This window comes from Sminthopsis crassicaudata, chromosome 1, assembly GCF_048593235.1.
Source record: "Sminthopsis crassicaudata isolate SCR6 chromosome 1, ASM4859323v1, whole genome shotgun sequence".
NCBI lineage: Eukaryota > Metazoa > Chordata > Mammalia > Dasyuromorphia > Dasyuridae > Sminthopsis > Sminthopsis crassicaudata.
The window spans coordinates 114864909-114885690 of record NC_133617.1 but is presented as its reverse complement, the minus strand read 5'-3'; the positions used below and the strand labels follow the sequence as shown (position 1 = coordinate 114885690).

The following is a 20782-nucleotide window of genomic DNA, read 5'->3' as shown; positions in this document are numbered from 1 at the left end:
GTCAGCACCCAGTACATTTTAATGCTATGGGGGAGGAGGAGGGAGAAATCCACATTGCCTTATACATTACATAACTCTTAATTTAAGAGAAATAAGGAGGGAGAGGCAGCCTGGAATTAGAAAGGCCAATGGCTTTGATATCAAAGCCATCTTTTGACATCAAATGCCCCTCATTATGTGTATGCCTTAAATCACATAATAGATTGCCATTATACAGTGGTTTATGAAGAAACTGAAGCTGAGAAGTTGTGATTTGGCCAGTATCACACACCTGGTAGTAAGTACCTGAGCAGATAAACTTAAGCCTTCCTCATTTTAAATGCAATACCATTTATTTGCCATACCTTATTTCCTCTTCTGTAAAATAAAGTGGTTTGATTACAGTAAAGGTTCTTAACTTTTTGTGTGTCAGAGACCCCTTTTCCCCCAGTTTGATAAAACTTTTGAAATCCTCAGAATAATAGTTTAAGTATATAAAGTGTAATACATGTGTTTAAAAGGGGAAAAACTATTGAAATGCAGTAATAATAAAGGAAAAAAAATAGGTCTTAGACTCCAGGTTTAAGAACCCTTGGAATAGAGAAAGACTTTTTGGAGGATGTGAGTTTTGATATATGTAGAGAAGACTGCTCTTTTTAATTTCTAAAAGACTTTCAAGTGCATGACTAATGTTCTCTCTCTGTCCAGTCCACTTTATTATTAAGCCAGTTTAACAATTCTTCCCTCTCCTAATTTAGGCTGATTAGGCTGATAACAACAATAATGTCCAACCGTTTATATAGTAAATCCAAACAACTGAAGACCCACACGAGGGGCCACCCAACTTGAGCTCTGTAGATAAACCTTGGGGCCCGTAGTCCATAGCCAGATCTTGGCCACAAGCTGCCCTCAAACTCCCCACTGGACACTAGCCTCGTGTTTATGTTTTCCCTCTGGTCCCGCCCATAAGGGCCACGCGGGGCCCTGACCACTCCTCTGGGCCCACCCCTGGACTGTAGCCCCACCCCTTCTCCACCGGGCGGGAGGGATTCACTGAGCTTTCCCCAATCACACGCGAGCCCCGAGGCTGCCCCCAACAGAGATGGCGGCTGGGGCTTCCGTGAGGGCTGGCTGATTCTTAACACCCGGGTGAGTCTACTGCAGCGAGAGGAGAGTGAGCAGCGAGCGAGGATGGAGGAGGAAGGCGGCAGCAGCAGCGGCACCAGCAGCGGCACCGGCTCCGGCACGGGCACGGGCACGGGCGCCGGCGGCACTGGCATGGTCAGCGGAGGCTTGCAGCAAAGGGAGCTGGAGCACATGGCAGAGATCCTGGTCACCGGGGAGCAGCTACGGTAAGGGACAGTGGCTGCAATGCTCCTGGCAGCTTCTACTCCGCGCCTCGCTCCCCTGCCCAAGCCCCGCGCTCTGCACTGCGCTGCGCTGCGGTTGCTCGGCGGCTCCGCCTGGGCTCCCGCGACCGGCTCCGGCCCCGCGGCTGCAGGCTCCCGGGGCGGTGGCTGCGGCCGTTTATTCCCCGTTTTCCTCTCCGCGGCTCAGGCTGGAGGCACTGCTGGCACTGGAGGCGCAGAGAGCTCCCTGCGCTCCTCCTTCCCAGTCCGACCCGGCGAGGCTGCTTTTCACCCGACAGGATTTGACAGCTGCTGCAGGTTCGAGCGCTGCTGGCTAAGGCCGAGGGGCCAAGAGGGCTAGCTCCTTAAGGGCCGGGGTGTGGGTCTACACACCCTCTCCCCATCCCCTTATTCTCCTGCAGCTTCCGTGCCAGGGCGGGGCAGATCTGATCGAGCTCTTCCATTTGAGGTTTCCTCCCGGTTTTCCGTAGCTGTGGAGAAGAAAGCATGGCAGGCAGCACAGAAGTGGCACCGGGTTCTCGCTGCAAACCCGAGCGTAGTGAGCAGGGCAGAGCTGTGGTCCCCCGCCTCCCTCCAATATCCCCCCCATCCCCCAGCAATGCAGCAAGAATAGGATTTCTCTGGGCCTGAACCGCCGGATGAGAAGGGATACAAAGAGTCTTCACTAGAGATTCACCTATTACGTACCTTGGAAAGGACCTGAGAGAACATCTCGTCCAGACATCTGGTCTTACAGATGAGGAAACAGAGGCACGAAGTGTGCCCTCGCTAATTAGTTGAATAGCTGGAGACTAGTATGCACATCGCACATTTTCTGACTGGCATTACGATGTTCCTTGTCTTCATCTTGCCTAATCAAAGCTTCCCTTTTGCCTTTCTCCCAAGTCTCATAGAGACACAACAGTTTTTATTTAGAATCGTCTGCCCATTGTAGAGAGTTTTAAAAATGGAGCTCCGCAGTGGTAGTGATTGTGTGTCAGCTCTAGTGGCCATCTCCTTAGGAAATCATTTTAGTAGGAATAGGATTAGATATACACCTTGGAAAAGTAGGCACCTGCTCTTTCAAAGACTTAAATGGCGTTTCTACTGAATTTTAACTCTTAATTAAGATTGAACGAAGAGCATGTCAAAGAACTCAGTATCTTGCCGTTGACCTTGATTGCAGAAGTGAGAGGATACTTACTATAAGTTGGCATTAGAGCTAATTGAATTTTTAAAGAAAAGTTTTGATTTGCTTTTGAACTGAAAAGTAATTTGCACATTTCCCTTCTGTCATAATTTTATGTAGTTCTTTCTCCAGATCAGAATAGTTTATATATATATATATATTTTGTCTGCCCAGTGAATTTATACTTTGCTTTGTGCAAATGTGCTATGTGCTTTGCACATAGTAGGGCTTAACAAATACTTGTTGAATTGTTAAGAGAACAAGTTTGTTCACCTTCATCTAAAGAAATAGATCATTTAGAGATGGAGGAGACCTTAAAGGTCATCTAGTTTATTCCTCATTGCTTTCCATACAAGGAAAGTAAAGTGAAGTGACTTATCCCATGAAAAAAGTTAATGACAGAGCAATTTTAATATACTGTCCCAAAAGTTTTAGTGCAACTTGTAGAACAAATCCCTTCATAACTTGTCTCCTAGCCCATGCATTTTCTAGTTTTCTTATACCATATACCCCCCCCCATACATTGGGATCAATGTATTTGATTTTGATTAGGATACTGCTGTCCTTGCTGTTCCTACAAAAGGGTTCTCCATCCTAACAGTAGTGGCACATTCACTGCCTGTTCCCCTTGCCTTGCATTCTCTCCCTCTTTATAACTTATTTATGCATAGTTATTTTCATATCTCCTTTAGATTATGAGCTCCTTGAAAGCAGACCTTTCTTTGTATATAGCTGTTAGCACAATGCATGACACAAACTAGATCCTTAATACAGGTTTTTTGACTTTCAAGCTTTAATAAGGTAAACGTATGCTAAGACTTTTAGGATACCAGATACAGTACTTCTAAAAGTCTTTTAAATGAATCTCAACAAGTGTCCAGTTTTATTTCTGCTTGCTGCAGAACACGTTCCTTTCTATCATTTAGTATAATGTTTAGAATCTAATTTCTAATTTGTTTAGAAAGCTCCAAGTTGCTATAGTGTTCAGTAAGACAAGAGGTTACACTAGATTTGTTTCTTCACTTTAATTTTAAAGTTTACTAAAATATGTTATGTTAATTTCTATGGCTTTTAGACTAAATCCTCCTCTAATTCTTAATAATTAGATTTTTCCTTACAATGTTGTTCTTTAGAAAAAATAAGTTGAAGGAATATAAAATGATCCTTGGTTGGTTAGCTGACATTAGAAGAGAAATACAAATTGAGTTAGAACAGTGCTTCGTTCTCTAAGCCTCAGTTTCTACCACAGTAAGGGCATTAAACGGGGCAGATTTGAACAGCACTATCTTACACCAATATAAATACTTAAAAGCATTTATCACTATCTATTGATATACACCGTGTAATATGTGTTGAGATTGGCAGCACAGGTAGGTAATGCAAACAGATATAGGGTGTGTGCCTCTTATACATATACTATGAAAAAAATTGCTTCAAGTTGATGATTGGCAATTTGCATAGCAAAGTTGAAGTCTTTGTGAATGATTTAGAGCTTAAATATGTAAAAGGAGTTAGAATAAAGAGAGGCCATATCAAAATTTTTCTATCACCCTGTTTTGCTATACTTAATTTAGGAATCTGGTTGATGATATTCTTCAACTTCTTGATTAACAGAAGAGTCCGGAAAGAATGAAAATGTTGTTATTATCATTGCAGTTACATCATCACCACCACTACCAACATCATCTAAAGGCATCTCTTTAGCTTGGATCTGCACAGACAGAAGCCATGTGGAACAATTGCTAAATGTGGTTCTTGGCTAATTCACTCTTCCAGTTCCTCTTAAGGCATCTGTTTCCAAGGACTTGGCTTTTCTCAGCTTTGATTTCTTTAAAAGCTCATCTCAAGTGCCATTTTCTATATGAATCCTTTCATGTTCTACCAAGTAGTAGTGCCTCACTTAGTATTTTGTATTTATCTTTTATATATTTATGCACATTTTATGTTCTAATGGACACATACATTGTCTCCCTCTGGAGGACTAGGTTTTTTTTTCCTTTTTTTTTTTTTTTTTTTTTTTTTTTTTTGACTTAGTATCTTCTCTGCCTGGCATAGTACCTGACACAACTGTAGGAACTTAATTAATGTTTATTGGTTCATTGGTGAACAAAGAAATGAGAATCTGAGGAGGTAGGTGTAGAGGGCCAGAAAAGGTGTACTTGAATCTAGGACCTACTTAGTATGAGATAATGATTCTCTAAACATATAGCTAATGTGATATGGTGATGTAATGGTTGCATATGCTCAGTTGCAGTAGTGATGTAAGTATTTAAGGGCTGGGAGGACTGGTAGCTAGCCTCTCAACCACAGACACAAGAGGAGACAGAAGAGACACAGACACAGAGAAAATTCGGGACTCCAGTCTTGTGGTGGCTGTCCTGTCTTCATCACTTCTCCGCCTAAAGACCAAGGCCCATCCTGAGACTTCCAGAGAGCTAGCCCGGACTTTACAAATTGCTCATGGTTGGACCTTGGTCTTTATATGGAAAAGTGATGAAGGCTGGTCAAAGATGGAGTCTCAAATCTAATCTGTGTCTGTGGCCGAGGGTCTTCTCTGTCCCTCAGCCCGTGAATACCTCAGTATAATTACATCACTACAGCATACTGAGCACGTGCCATATTACACCAAGTATAGGCCAACTAGAGTGATTTCATCATTACATCACATTAAGTATATGCTTAACTAGAGAATCGTTATCTCTTCAGTCACACTGAGTAAGTGCTTAACTATAAGCATTAGTCATTATCTTAACTATACCTTTTCAGAGTCCCGGCTCTCTACCGAAGCATTGGGGCCACTGGGTTCTCTTCCTGATCACAGAAGTTGGGCAGTTAGACTTATAGAGGAAGCATATAACACAATGCCTGGCACGTAGCAGACACATAGGAAATGTTTATTGATGGTCAGGAGAGGAATTGACTGGAGGGGGTAGGAGGAAGGACCCACAGCAAACAACTAATGAAAGAACATAGTTCTTATCTCCTTCTGTGCAGATCTCCATCTTATCTCCTTCTGTGCAGATCTTTCCCTGCCCCTCCCCCCATTTCACCCTCTGTCCCTGAAAAGATATGGATTCTTACAGAGTTTATATGAAACATATATGCATCTTGTGTAAACATGTATTTTTAAATGTTCAAAAAGTTTTTGAATGCTAATGGTGAATGACAAGAAAGCATTTTAACTTGTTAGTTGATTTTCTTTTTGTTCGGAAGTCTTTTGCAAATTCAGTGTAACTTCAGTTTTACTTCAATAACTACAACTAATTTCTGTATACTTGTGAAAAGTGTATATTTTTATATTTAAATGCATTTATATCAAATATACATAATCAAATATATGCAAAGAAAAGTGTAACTGAACCAATTAAGAATCCATTATTGCTGTATACTTGCTTTGGGGGGCATGGTAGAGTAAAGAACATTTGTTTTCATATCACATATTGCAAATAATCTTTGAAAAAACTTTTGTTATTGTTTTGAAATCTTTATTAATTCCATCATTCTAATTAAAGTAATGAAATTTTGCCTCATTTTCTTTTCTAACATTGCAGCCTAAAAAGTCTTAAGATGTATGTTAATACTTCCAATTTGAATTGAAATGAATAGTGATTTATTAAGTGTGACTGACTAATGTCTGAGAAATATTTTAGGATTGGAAAGGAGAGGGAGACACTTAGTTCAAACACAGTTCTAAGAACTAGAGAAGAATACAATATGAATTGTCATTGATAAGCAATATTATACACATTGTGACATTATTTTGAATTCTACAAAATCTAGGTTATTGGAATTCAGTTTTTAATAAGTAAAAAATGATTAGATAATCTAATGACTTGAATCAAGTCTCCCTCTTTTGTAATGAAGACCCATCACAGGCATATAGAGGAAAAAATTGACCCTAGTAAATCTTCTCCCCTTGGGTGACCAGAATTGATTCATGAAAGATCTCAATCAAGCTTTCTCATATAAACTTTTTGGTCAGAAAAGGGTCTTAGATTTCTCTAGCATATAAATTTAGCAACTGGACTTCTTGACAAGTCTCTTACCTATTTATTTCTCTGTATTACTACCACACACCACACATGCACAGTTAAGTAAAACACACAAAAAAATTATATATTGATACAAAACAATTTTGTGAAGTAGTGACAATGACAAGTGGGGGAATCAAAGATGCATCATAAGGAGCTGCTAGGTGATGTGTAAAGCACTGGGTCTAGAGTCAGGAAGATTTGAGTTTAAATCCAGCCTTAGACACTTACTAGGTGTGTGACTGTATTTGGGCAATTCACTTAACCTCTGTTTCTTCATCTATAAAATGGGGATAATATTATGCCTTCCCAAGGTAGTTGTGAGGTTCAAATGAGATAATTGTAAAGCATTTAGCACAATACCTAACACGTAGTATTATATAAAGATTAACTATCGTCATTATTATTCTCATGTGTATGGAATGTTGAGGCCCCTACAATCCAGTTAGAGTTCCTGCTTTAGATTGTCTTAATCATACCAGCTCTGAAAAAGCCCTGCTCAATTCCATGAGTGCTGAGTACAAGCAACAGCTGCAGAGAATTGGCTTTCTTGCAAAGGGAGCAAGAAAACCTTTTTATTCAATCACAAACAACTCAGCAGTTATCCAGATCATGACTTGAAGTTGAGAAAAACATATGGAACTAATTAATATCTTTTAAAAAATCATTAAATGGGAACATCCCTTTTAAATCATTTTATAGCTCATGAGAGGTCAGCAACTTCATTACTTTACATGTTAAATTCTGGATAGCTCTTAACAAATTGTGACACCTGGGTGGTCTATTTCTGAGAAAAAGCAGGGGAGGAGCTGGAGACAGGAAATAAATATGTGTATATGTATCAGTGCAGATCCATACAGAATATTGCAGGCATACATTTTTAAATAACTCATTTTGTTCCATAGCAGTGCCCATCTTTGGCCGAGTTATTTAGAATAGTATTCTTTCATTTTATAATCCTACTTTTAAAAGAAGGGTTTATTCCTTTCTCACAGTCTTAGGATAAAATATTAACAGTCAAGATTTGAGGTCATAGGAATTAATAGAGGTATATAGCATCTGAAAATGTGTTCCCTGTACCCATTTTAAGCTACATTTTCATGGTAAAGTGTAATGGAACTGACCCTACCAGCTATATAGAAACCTTGCTATCCACTAAACTTGGGTGCCTCACTTTACAGAGTATGTTCCTAGAAAGCTTTTTGAAACATTGTACTTTGTGAATCTTTGTGCAGGGAATTGTACTTTTACTGCTAAAGCTATCTGATATTTAAAGGAATTCTGTGGTAATTACTTTTGCAATATGAATAATGATTCATTGATTTATCTGTTTCATATATTTTATTTATTTTAAGTGCCTTTAAAATTGTTCCATTAACTTTGGTAGTAGGATGCTTCAGAGACTGGCATGTACTGATAGAGAGCCAGAAATTAGAAATCCTATATCTCTGTAGTTCCATCCTTAAAATGAGCTGGAGAAGGAAATGGCAAATCACTCTAGTATCTCTGCCAAGAAAACCTCAAATGGGGCCAACAAAGAATCAGATGCAAATGGAAAAAAAAAAAAAAACTGAATATCAACAACAAATCTGTATAGTATATAAACATTATGTTTTGTCATGAACAGAAAAATGAGACACTAATGAGAAATAGACACTTTTTAAAAAATAACATTTCTTTGGGATTTATATGTAAAAATTGAATTTTTTTTCAAGTTAGATTTTATTGTCACTTTTTTAAAAAATTGAGTGAAAGCACAAGACCCTAACAAAACAGAAGAACAATGACACTTGTGTTCCCGAGGAATGGAAACAGATTCTCTTGACTTAACTATTTATCTACAGAATTCAGTGTAAGAGACATACTTAAAGAATTTCTGTGTAGAAGGCAGTGTTATACAATGGTCTTTCATTGGCTTTGGAATCAAAAGCCCTCTAGAACTTGGGTGAGTCACTCAACTTGTCTCATTTGTAAAATGGGGGTTAGACTACATGGCATTTCAGTTCTCTTTCAATTCAAGATCTATGAAATTTCTGGAAAGCTGAGGATTCATTATAAGAGTGCCCACCTCTTGTTCATCTCAAATGAGGTAATGTGCTTTGCAAGTCTTATTGTATAAATGCCAGTTATTCTTTAGGAAGCCATATGAGATTATGGTTTTATATTCCTCAGCAGCTCTTATTAAAGAACTGACAAAGGGCTATGAGTAATACTCATCTCTATTGAAAACACAGGGTGGATGGGACTCCATTCCTGGAATGATGCAAAGGTTTTCAGTGCCTTCCGAGAATAAAGAGGAGTGAAATTGAAACTTTCCAGGCTTTCTATTCTAATCTCCTATATTATGTAACACAGAGGGCTAATTTTGGCTTAAACACTGGGAAAGCATTTCGATAATTCACTTTATGGTTCATGATGCTCAAATTACACACACACACACACACACACACAAGAACGCTTGACATCCTAGAATACCTTACTAGGACCTGCTCAAATGATGGATTATTTATCCTGCTTCAAAATAAATTTCAAAGAGGTCTTAATTTCCCTTTAGTGGGATGTGAAGTCATGATAATTATATGGAACAGGAATATAAATTATTCCTTGTTATTAAGGAATTGTGTACCAGGTCAGAAAGAAACTATATACAAATGAAAATGGTTAAAGGAGCTATTGTTGTGGCATTGTTCTTGTGTGAGCTGTGTTTATGTGCATGTTTGCATGTGTAACTGTGTATGTGTATGTACATATATATGCATACACACTTACAAGGGCATACATGTAATTAGTAAGCATTTATTAAGCTAAGTGCCATGCCTAATATGGGCTGGTGATATGCCCTCAAGGAGCTCACAATCCAATGGAGACAATGTAAACAACTATGTGTAGGCAAGCTATATACAGAATAAACTGGAATTAATTTACAGAGGGAAGGTACAAGGAAGAAGAGGGATTGGGAAAGTATTGTAGAACACTTTCTGATTTCTATTGATTATGAATTTATTTAGGGATCCTTTTAACTCGTGAAATCAGGTCTAGAACACACATATACATTCACACAAACATGTGTACACACACATATGCTATGAGCTGGACCGTCATTTCACTGGAAGAAATGCCCTCTATCAATACAGATTGGCACCTCTTTGCAATTTCTAATCTTAGAGAATTAATGAATACTGAGACAGTGATTTGATCCCAGGATCACAAATCTAGTGTATATTCATCAAGACCTTAAAGTTAGATCTTCCAGACTATTGAGGAAGCATCTTTGTGTGACTTTCTCACTATTGTGGAAGGTGTTGTCTCCCTCCCAGTCAGCCAGGCTCACAACTGATGTGTCATCCTCAGTTCCTCACTTTCTCTCCCCCCACATATCAAATCTATTATTAAATCATCATTTTCACCTTCACAACACCTATCTCTTTCTTTCCAGTCACCCAGACAGATAATATTCTGGTATATATAGGCTTTCATCACTTCTCACCCAGACTATGAAATAGGTTGATTGGTACCTGTGCCTCAGCTATCTCCCTACTCCAAATCCTGCCTCCACTCGGCGGACAAGCAGATTTTTCCTAAAACTCATGTCTGACCATGTCTCTGCCCTACTTAATAAATTCCAATGTTTCCCTATAACCTTTAGGATCAGATATAAACTACTCTGATATTTAAAGGCTTGCCCCCTCCAATTATTCCAATCTTCTTAAAGGCAGATACATGTCACAATAAAATGGTGGGCCTGATATCAAAGACTTGAGTTCAAATGCAGTCTCAAACAATTACTAGCTGTGTGACTATCCTGGATAAATCGCCTGACCACCCCCTGTTTCATTTTTCTCATCTGTAAACTGGAGATAACATTAATTCTTACCTCCCAAAGCTATTGTGAAGATCAGATGAGATATTATTTGTAAAGTGCTTAGCACTTAGCATTTCATAAACATTCATTCCCTTCTTATACTTCAGTTACAATAGCTTACATCTCTTGACCTTGTATCTTTGTAATATTTATGCTTTGTGCCTGTAATGCTTTTTCTCCTTATCTGAGCCTCTTCATTTCCCTGATTTCCTCTAAGATTCCATTCAAACCCCACTTCTACAGGAGGCCTTTCTCTCTCCAGGGTGCCTTCCCACTGAGATGATTTTACATCAACTCCTTATTTCTTTTTTCTGTTCACGTTGACATGTCTCTCATTAGATTAACTCTTTGGGAACAGAGACCATGTTTTTATCTATCTTTGCAGCCCCAGAATTTAATTTAGCACAGGGCCTGTCAACCTATCAATCTAGTTGATTGACTTAATCTAATATGCTACTCTCTCCAAACACTGTCCCCATCTCTCTGTCTCACTCATACACAGACATACAGCACTATAACTGACACATAGTAGGTACTTAATAAATCTTTATTGATTGATACACATGTGTATAATTTGTAATGAACTTTAAACATCAAAAACACCAACTAAGCGCATTTTTTTAGCCATTTAAATTTAAAAATATGAATTTTGATGCATCCAATTTTGATGTGTCCTTAATTTTGCAGAGGCAACATAATGAAGGGAATAGAAAACTAACCTCAACTAGAAAAACTGATCAATTTCCCTCTGACACTTAGGTGTGTCCTAATAGTTATTTGCTTTGTTGGTATCTCAAGGAAGACTTTTATAGAGTACTTGTTGATCCTGTAGGGGACTCTGAATGGGGAAATGTGAAGTCAGGACTTCCAAGTATATTGGATTTAAGTGAGGGAGAGCTGTGCAAAATCACCTGCCTTTCCCTTCCAGAGCTATCTGAGTCCAGTGGCCAGATACAGATCAATGACTGGAGATGGGCCTAGATGCAATGGAAGAGGAAGACTCTGGGTTCCTGACCCAAATAGAAACAATTGTTATTTACATTCTCTCTGTGTCCAATCAGGGACCAAAGACCAAATGAGGCTTGAATTGGAACTTATTGGCCAATTAAGAGAGCTAGAGTGATTTGGGTTTAAAACATGTTTGGTTCTTTTTTTTTTTAATAGTATTTTATTTTTCCAAATACATGCAAAGATTTTCAATATTCACCTTTGCAAAATCTTTGTGTTGCAGATTTTTTCTCCCTCTCCATTCCTCCCTCTCCCTGATGTAGATTAAATAAGTGCAATTCTTCTAAATATATTTCCATATTTATCATGCTATATAGGAAAAGTCAGATCAAAAGGAGGAGAAAAAAAAAACATAAGAAAAAAGAAACCAAGCAAACAAAAGGTGAAAATACTGTGCTTTGATCCACATTCAATCTCTATAGATCTCTCTGTGGATGCATATGGCACTTTCTATCACAAATCTTTTGGGAATTAAAGCATAGTTCTTTTAAAAAATGTGACCTATAAACCTCAAGATATTTTGTGAGATTTCATTGATCAAAATTTATATTTCTTTTGGTAGAGTATCCACAGACAAGGGTATGATTCCTCAGATGAACAAAGGGAGGGGAAGGAAGGAAGGAAGGAAGGAAGGAAGGAAGGAAGGAAGGAAGGAAGGAAGGAAGGAAGGAAGGAAGGAAGGAAGGAAGGAAGGAAGGAAGGAAGGAAGGAAGGAAGGAAGGAAGGAAGGAAGGAAGGAAGGAAGGAAGGAAGGAAGGAAGGAAGGAAAGAAGGAAGGAAGGAAGGAAGGAAGGAAGGAAGGAAGGAAGGTGGGAGAAAGAAGGAGGAGAGAAAAAAAGGAGGAAAGGAAGTTGAATTGTATAGATAGAACTAGCCAATTGGGTCCTACTCATAGGTTGTTTGTCCTTCATTCTCAGAAAGGACCATAACATTAAGAAGGTAATGTTATAATTTGTAACTGAATTGAATTTAAGTGAGGGTAAATTGTTCAAAGTCACCAGCCTGAGTCCCCATCTAGGTCAAATGCAAAATATAGGTCAAGATGACTGGAGATGGTCTACAGGTACTCATTAATTATTTATTGAATGACAAGTGAAGGAATGAAAGAAATTTTGAGCCATTTTTGCCTTTTTTTTTTTTTTAAAGGAAGACTACTTTTAGGGTTCAAGATACTTGTTATTTCCTATAACATGATAATAGGACCATAGAGTAAATGAAAAAGAATGATGACTCCTTCCAAAATCATTCAAAAAGTTTGTTTCAAAAGGTGAGTAGACTTTGGTTTTGTTTCATGATAAGCATACAACATAAGGATAAGTAGATCAAAATTTTCCCTAAAAAATAGTAAATTCCATATCTTTTCTTTGAAATCAAATTCACAAGATGGTATTGTGAGGATAGATTAATATCTCTCTGAAAGTCTTAACTCAAGAATTAGCCTCAGTGAAGAGATCAAAGGTCCTTCAGTGACTTCCTATATTTCCACGCTCCTGGAATTAGATAAATCTGACATGACCCACACACAGAGTTTCAGGGTAGTGGAGCATGGAATGAAAGGACTCTAAGACTGCAATCTTAGAATAATGAGAACAGTTATAAGTTTATACCAATCCCCATCACCATAATAATTGTCATGTGAGCAGATTTGAACACATTTATCTGTTCCCAATTCAGTTTTTGCCACAAGACCAATGTGCCAGAATTTTAATGCTATATAATTATATATCCTGTAAATTAAAGCAGCATGGCATACTGGATAGGAATAGCATATTTTACTTCATTACATCTGCTCTGACTGTAATGCTGCTAAGTTTTCTTTCTACCCTGAGACATTTTTCTGATATTTGCTACATGTATATTAGATAGGAGAAATTCATTAAAGTAAATTCATTGAAGGACTGAGTTATTTAGATTATTTTTGTGATTTCATTGGTATAAAGAACTCCCAGATAAGGAAATCTTTCTACTGATGCAAGTGGGACCTTTTTCTGCAGTATGTCTTCTACATCTATATTCAGAGAGAGGACTGTGGGATTTGAACCCAGATTTGCTGACTCCAGAGATAGTCCTTTTTCTGCTTTTCTTCCTTTATCATACTATCCTAGCAAAGTGGCTTGTCCCCAAAACAGGTTTTTTTTTTAATTGTTTAAAACAATGAAATATATTTAAATTTTTTTCTCTTATTTTTAATTTATGAAATAAAACAAGCATTTCCATAACAGTAGAATAATAAAGATGATTATGTAAAACTGCAAATCTATTATGTACAACTTGCTTTTCTTTTTAAATATATGACAAATTTATCATGTATATTTCTTACCTCACCCCCCACCCTAGAGATGGCTACCATTAGACACAAATATACATAATATATATATATATATATATATATATATATATATTTTATTTATATTTATTTATATAGTATTATATTTTATTATATTATATATATATTTATTTATTAAAATATTTATATATTTTAAAGAAATCTCTCTCAAAGGTCACTAATGATCATTTAAAAGGCTAAATCCAATAACCTTAAAAAAAAATTCTCATCCTTCTTGACTTTACCTTCAGCATTCAACATGAAGAGGCATTGTGATTTAGTGTAAAGAACAGTGAACTTGAATAAAGTTCAAATCTTGACTCCGAGACATGTTAATTCTGTGCCTTTGGAGAACTTACCTCTCAGAAGTTTTGTCTCCCCATCTATAAAATAGAAACAATAAAACACTAAGTAACAACAATGGCTGCCACCCCACAGCAGCTGCAACAAGCATTTATTAAATGCTTTATTGTGTGGTAGATCCTTTGCTAAGGGCTGGGGTTGCAAAGACAAAAATTGTCCCTGTTTTCTAGGAACTCACAATCGACCTACCACTCACAGCTGTTGTAAAAGTTTTAGAAAACTTAAAAGTGCTGTATATATGTGCATAATTATGATATTGACATTCTCCATTTGAGTACTTTCTGTTCCCTTCATTTCTATGACAGTTCTCTCTTCTCAATCTCCTACCATGTATCTAGACATACTTTTACTTTACATAATGTCATTATCCTCAACCCTCTCTGAGTTTTAAAATACCCTGAGAAATTTTCCTAGGTCCTTTTTCTCTATGTATGTTCTCTTAATTATTATTATTTTTTTTTTTTACTTCCATGGATTCAATTTTATCGCTTCTGTGCACATGATTTCTATAGTACTGTGCCTGTTCTTTAAACTTCAAACCTGAGTCTAAGTCTTATTGGAATTTCAAACACAACTTATTGAAAACTAAACTTCTCCCCTAAACACACTCCTCCTATGCACCTCTTCATATTTGTTGATGGGACCACTATCCCTCAGTCAAACAGAGATCTAAAACAGGAAAAGCCCTTACAGCCCTTAGCCAAGACCATTCATTTTTGGATAGAGATTGAGGTTCAGTGATTAGCCAAAGACTATACAGGTAGTTCATAGCAGAACCAGCTTGCGAACTCAGGGTCTCTTTCACTTGCAAGACCTTGCTTCCTGACCAATAGTCATGTATGGTCCAATTACAGCAATTATTTCAATTGCTGCTACTAGTTGGCAATGCTATGAGCTTGAAGGGAAGAAATTTAGCACTTTGTTATTAACTTCAGTCACCAAGTATTTAATGAGTGTCTCCTATGTGCTTGATGCTTTTGGTGGCAGAGGAGAATTATTAGACTTGTCCTGAGCCTGAAGAAGTTGGAAGTCTACCAAAAAGTGCTTCTTTCCATTTTTGCCGAGGTCATAGGATCATAGATTTTAAAAGATTTAGATGTGGAAGAGATCATAAAACCTTTCTAGTCCAACTTCTTCATTTTTACAGATGAAAATACCGACCCAGAGAGTTTATCTCAAGGTGATTCAAGGAATAAAACGCCAGAATTTAGATTTGTTGTTAGTCTTTTGTTCTCAAAGAGGACCATGACATTAGGTTGGAAATGCCATGAGATGCAATTAATTGGATTTAAGTGAGGGTGGGCTATGTAAAGTTACTAGCCTACATTCTCTGCTAGTTCCATCTGGATCCAGTAGTAAGATACAGGGATTCTTTAATTCTAAACCCATTTTGTCTTCTCTTATGGTAGGGGATGATGGATATGGGTATATATTAGCATGGATGATATGCTGGTTAATTTTCCTAAACAGTTTCTCCCCCTCTCTATTTTTACTATCATAAAGACTTCTCTACAGTAGACCGATGAGGCATATATTTAGAAATGAAGCAGATATAAAAAGAAAAAAATATTCAATGTGTTTTTAAATATCTAGGCAAATAATGTGCTATATTTAAACTAATAAATCTAGGCAAAACATATATTCTAAGTGACCTTATGATATTTTACCAGTTATATCTCAATGAAGGTAAGTTCTATCTCCATTAGGAATCTGCCCAATTATTCACAGGGAGGATGTGAGAAAGGAGAAAGCTATATGAGAGACAGAAATGTGTGGCAAACACTCCAGATGGAGAATCAGGGGCCCTACTCACAAATCTGACTCCAATATTCCCTTGCAAAGTGATCTTGGTCAAGTCCATTTATTCCCCATTTATTAAAAAAAATAATAATAATAAGTAACAGGGTTATTATGAGGAAAAAAAAATCAATCTTCAAGCACCAGAGAAATGTGAACTGCTGTCTCTTCAATAGCTCACAAAGATGCCATAGCTTTTTACAAGGAAACAAAATGCAGGGTTCTGCTAATCAGACACAAGATTTAAATAAATGGGAAATAAAAGAAGAAAAAAAATCAAAGAAAATGACCTTGTAACCACAATAAATCTTGATACTTTTAAATCTAATGCTTCGTGGGTTGTGCACAGACCAGGACTTAGAAAATGGACTTGTCGTCATTATGAAGGTAAATAGATGGAGCCCTTAATAGAAATAGCAAGCAAGAGGAATTGTCTCCTACAAAAACAATTGTGCTGACTTGGTAAACAACCAGGAAAATTGAAATTGAAAGTTTACACTCAGGTATAGTGGATTATTTCTCACAGCTACAAGATTGGGGGTGGGTTTTCTCCAAGTAGATATTAGTGTTAAACCAACAATTTGGAGCATGCCTCAGATAATTATATAACCTTGGAAAAAATCACTTACCCACTCAGTGACTCAGTTTTCTTTTCTGTAAAATGAAGTAATTGGATTTAGTGACCTCTAAGGCCTCTCTTACAGCTTTTTAATATATATCCTATGATCTTTAAAAGTTGCATTTGTATATATACACTTGAAATGCTTGTAGAGTCCAGGCCAATTTACATAAACATCTATATTTTGGTTCAAAATGTTGATAGCATGAGAGTCTGGGACTAATAAGGAAGAAAATTAGATAATCTGATAGAAATTGTCTAATTTACACAATGGGAGAAAATTCCTACTTTCTTTTATTTTCCCTTGAATAGCTCCCCTAGAACTGTAGCCAACTTTCTCCAATTGGAAAAGATCAAAAGAGCAAATGAAGTGACAGTCTCCAGTTGTAAGCCAGGAATTTAATGTGAGGCTTGCCAGCCTCCTCTTTCTCCCTTTCTTCCCAATCCTTCATTTGCAATCATTATTATGCTGAAAGTCCACAATATTGAAACATCAAGTACACAGAAATTAAAGCCAAGCTCTAGTTTCTAGACAAAACATGTCAACCTTTAGACCATTTTGGTCAACTCAGTAGTTGTCCAAATTCTCTTTTTTAAAATTTTTATAGCCTTTTATTGACAAATAAAATATGCATAGGTCTGACAAATTGACAAAACATATGCATAGGTAATTTTTCAACATTGACCCTTGCAAAAACTTCTATTCCAACTTTTTCCCTCCTTCCCTCCATTCTCTCCCCTAGATGGCAGGTAGTCTCATACATGTTAAATATGTTAAAAGTATATGTTAAATACAATATATGTATATATATTTATACTATTATCTTGCTACACAAGAAAAATCAGATTTAGAAAGAAGGTAAAAAATAACCTGTGAAGAAAAACAAAAATGCAAGCAAACAATAACAGAGTTCTATAGCTATTCTCATTGGGACCAAAGAACTTTTCTAGAACTGAGAGAGGACTAACCAATAAAGGTCACATTAGCGCCTCTGAGAAGACATTTATCTCCCCTGACAGAATATACTGCTATTTTTCCCAGATTTTAAACATGTCTTTCGATGTTATATAACAACATGATGAGTACTGTTCTCCATGTTTTATGAAAGCTTTGTCAACACTTCCAAATGTGACTGTAGGTTAGATCCCATATCTAAGAACAAAGGAGGTGTATTAGGGGACACCTAATCCAAGTTGCTCTTTTTACAGATGAGATAGCTTCTGAGAGGTTGAGCAATTGATCCAAGATCACTCAGTGATTGGCAAAGAAGGGACAAATCCAGGTTTCTTGACTTCCAGACGTGTCCTTCTCACTACATCCCATTTCCTCTGCTGGTAGATTTCTTTTTATTTCTGAAAATTTCCTCTGGAGGAGGTCTAGTGATGGAAACATTCTGATAAAGGGTCCAACATGAGGAACTTGGACTCAAAGCACATTAAAGATGAATATTTTTAAAGGGGGTAATTTTTACTTTTAATCTCGCTATAGCATGAAGGGTAAAGTAGTTCCAAATGTTTTTGCATGTCCTTATTCAATGTTCTTCTCATCCATTATAAATTATCTGGTAGTCAAAGACACATTCCTAATAGTTTTCAATATACTTTTCCTGTCTTGATTTACTAAAATAATTTAATACATAAAAACACATTTCTAATGGTTTCTAAATATACTTTTCCTTTCCATATTAATTTAATACATAAAATTCATAGAACAAAATTCAATCTGTGTTAATCCTTATTTCAGAAGAATTACTAATGAAACAAAAAAACTTAAATCTTAAGATATTTAGCTTCCACTTTTTGCAGTAAGTAATAAGAAGCATGGATTAATTTGAAGTTCCCAATATCCAAATTATTTTCCCCTTTTGTCTCCACCACTTATGAGTAAAAAATACTATTAGGTTTTTCATGCTTGCAAACATCCTTCTACTGCCCTCCTGGATTCCCTATGAAAACTGTAGGATATGGTATACTCTATAAAAGGATCAATGCAAGGGTACCTATCTCAGAGAACTTAGTACCACAGTTGTAGGAATTGTAAAGAATCCAAGTTGTAAGGAATTGTTAGAGAGCATCTAGTCCCATGGGAGATTAGAGATTAGACAATTTACAAAGTAACTCATGATGGAGTACATAATTAAATTTATAGTAGCTTTTGGTTGAAGGCCAGAAAATTGGGACTAGAAGGGATTCATTGAATCCAACTCTAACTTTACAGATAAGAAACTGAGAAGTAGACCTACTTCACTTGGTGATTTCAATCTAATGATTCTTAAATCTACCTTTCCTGCTTCATCCTCTCTGGTGACCTCCAATTCCTCATCTCTAATTATCTTTCAGACATCTCAGATTAAAGGTCCATTAGATATCTTAAATATGTTCAAAAAAGAACACTTTCCTCCTAAAATCTCTTCTCTCTTACCTTCCTCATTACTATAGAGGGCAACAGCATCCTCCCAGTCCTTCAGGCTTGCAGGAACTATTCTCCATTCCTCCCTATTTCTCACCCTCCCATATCCAATCTAGAAAGGACTGCTAACTTCACCTCCACCACATCTCTCAAACAGGCCCCTTTCTTCTGACACTGCCATACCTCTAGTGCAGACCCTCATTAACTCAATCTTGGGCTACTGTAGTAGTTGCTATGGATCTGCCTGCCTGTCATTCTCCACTATAATCTATCCTCTATTAAGCACCAAAATGATTTTTCTAAAGCACAAGTTTGACCATGTCATCTCCCTATTCATTCAACTCCAATGGGCTCCCTATCACATTTAGGATCTGTTTGATATTCAAGACCCTTCACAACTAAACTCCCTTCTGCCTTTTCAATCTTCCTATACCTTACTCCACACCACTTTGATTCAATGATACTGATTGGCCTACTGGTTGATCCATGAACAAGACTCTCCATCTTTAGACTCCAGAATTTTTCTCCCCATACCTGGAATTTTCTCCTCCTTCACCTCTGCCTACTAATTTCCCTAACTTTAAGTTTATTTTTATAGGAAGCTTTCCTCAACCCCCCCCTTAATTCTAGTGCCTTTCCTCTATTAATTACTTCTTATTTATCCTGTACAAAGCTTTCTTTGTCTATGTTTATTTGCACGTTGTCTCCCCTATTAAACTGGAAGCTCCTTGAAACTTTTGGCTTTGACTTTGGCCTCTTTCTATATCCCCTAGTTCTTAGAACAATGCCTGTCACAGAGCAGGTACTTAAGAAATATTAATGTATTAATTGTAGATAAAAAGTGAAAGAACAACTCATTTGTTTGAGGTTAAGAAGTGATTATATAAGTGCAATGGCAGAACCTGGCATCTGGTAATGGATTATTCAACTTGTTTTTAAGTATTCAGCTTTTTCCCTTTCTTAAAACAGATTGCACAGGTGGCTGGATTTTATTTATTCAGTACACAAATAATTTTTGTAAGTATGCCTGGTTTGCTCCCTATTTTGCTGAGATTGTGCTAAATAGGTCTCCTACAGATCCCTGGAACAGTTGAGTTTGATATGTGTTGGGTTTGATGATCTTGTACTTATGTTCCATTACATTGCATACTTCTTAAAGTTTCAGTGATCATATTTTACTAGGACCATGCCTTAAACCCAAATCACTCTGACTCTCATTGATTGAACTAGTATAGGGCCCCATACCAGGACCAGAACTGGTCATTGTTTGTGCCCTGATGGACTCAGAGTGAATGTAAATAGCAAGTGCCTCTGTTTTGGCCAGAATCCCAGATCTTCCCATCCCAGATTGATTTTTTTTTTTGACTTGGTTAAAGAGGCCATTCTCTGCTTCCTTTCTTATATAGTCTTAATCACTGATTAGTCAAACTGAGATCTATTAAAAAATAGACCAAGATCTCCCACTGCATCTGGGACCAAATCGGGGTGGAGGAGCAAATGAGGCAGGTGACTTTGCACAGCCCTTCTTCACTTAAATCCACTTTACTTGCATGTCAAGTGACCTCTCTGGAATCGCCTCTCCGATGTCAAGATAGAATGAGGAACAAATAATAATAACAACAATGATTCTTGAAGGCAGGGACCCATAGGATCACACAAGATTTGGTAGCTAACATCATAAAGAGGAGCAAGCATGAAATAGAATGTTCCAAAAAGCAAAAAATACAGGCTTACAACTAAGATTAATATACCTCAAACAGCATAATTCTACAAGAGAAAAATTGTTTTTATTGAAATAGAGGACTCAAGAATTTCTACTGAAAAGAGCAAAGCTAAGTAGTAACTTTGG

General features: G+C 37.1%; 1 protein-coding gene across 1 annotated transcript in view; it reads left to right on the top strand.

Moving 5' to 3' along the window:
• The first annotated feature begins 1055 nt into the window (after positions 1-1055).
• DEPTOR (DEP domain containing MTOR interacting protein) overlaps positions 1056-20782 on the top strand; it is a 167165-nt gene continuing 147438 nt past the window's right edge. Inside the window, 1 exon segment of the mRNA XM_074266543.1 lies at positions 1056-1331. Within this exon segment, the coding sequence (XP_074122644.1) occupies positions 1171-1331 (161 nt within the window). The 5' untranslated portion in view covers positions 1056-1170.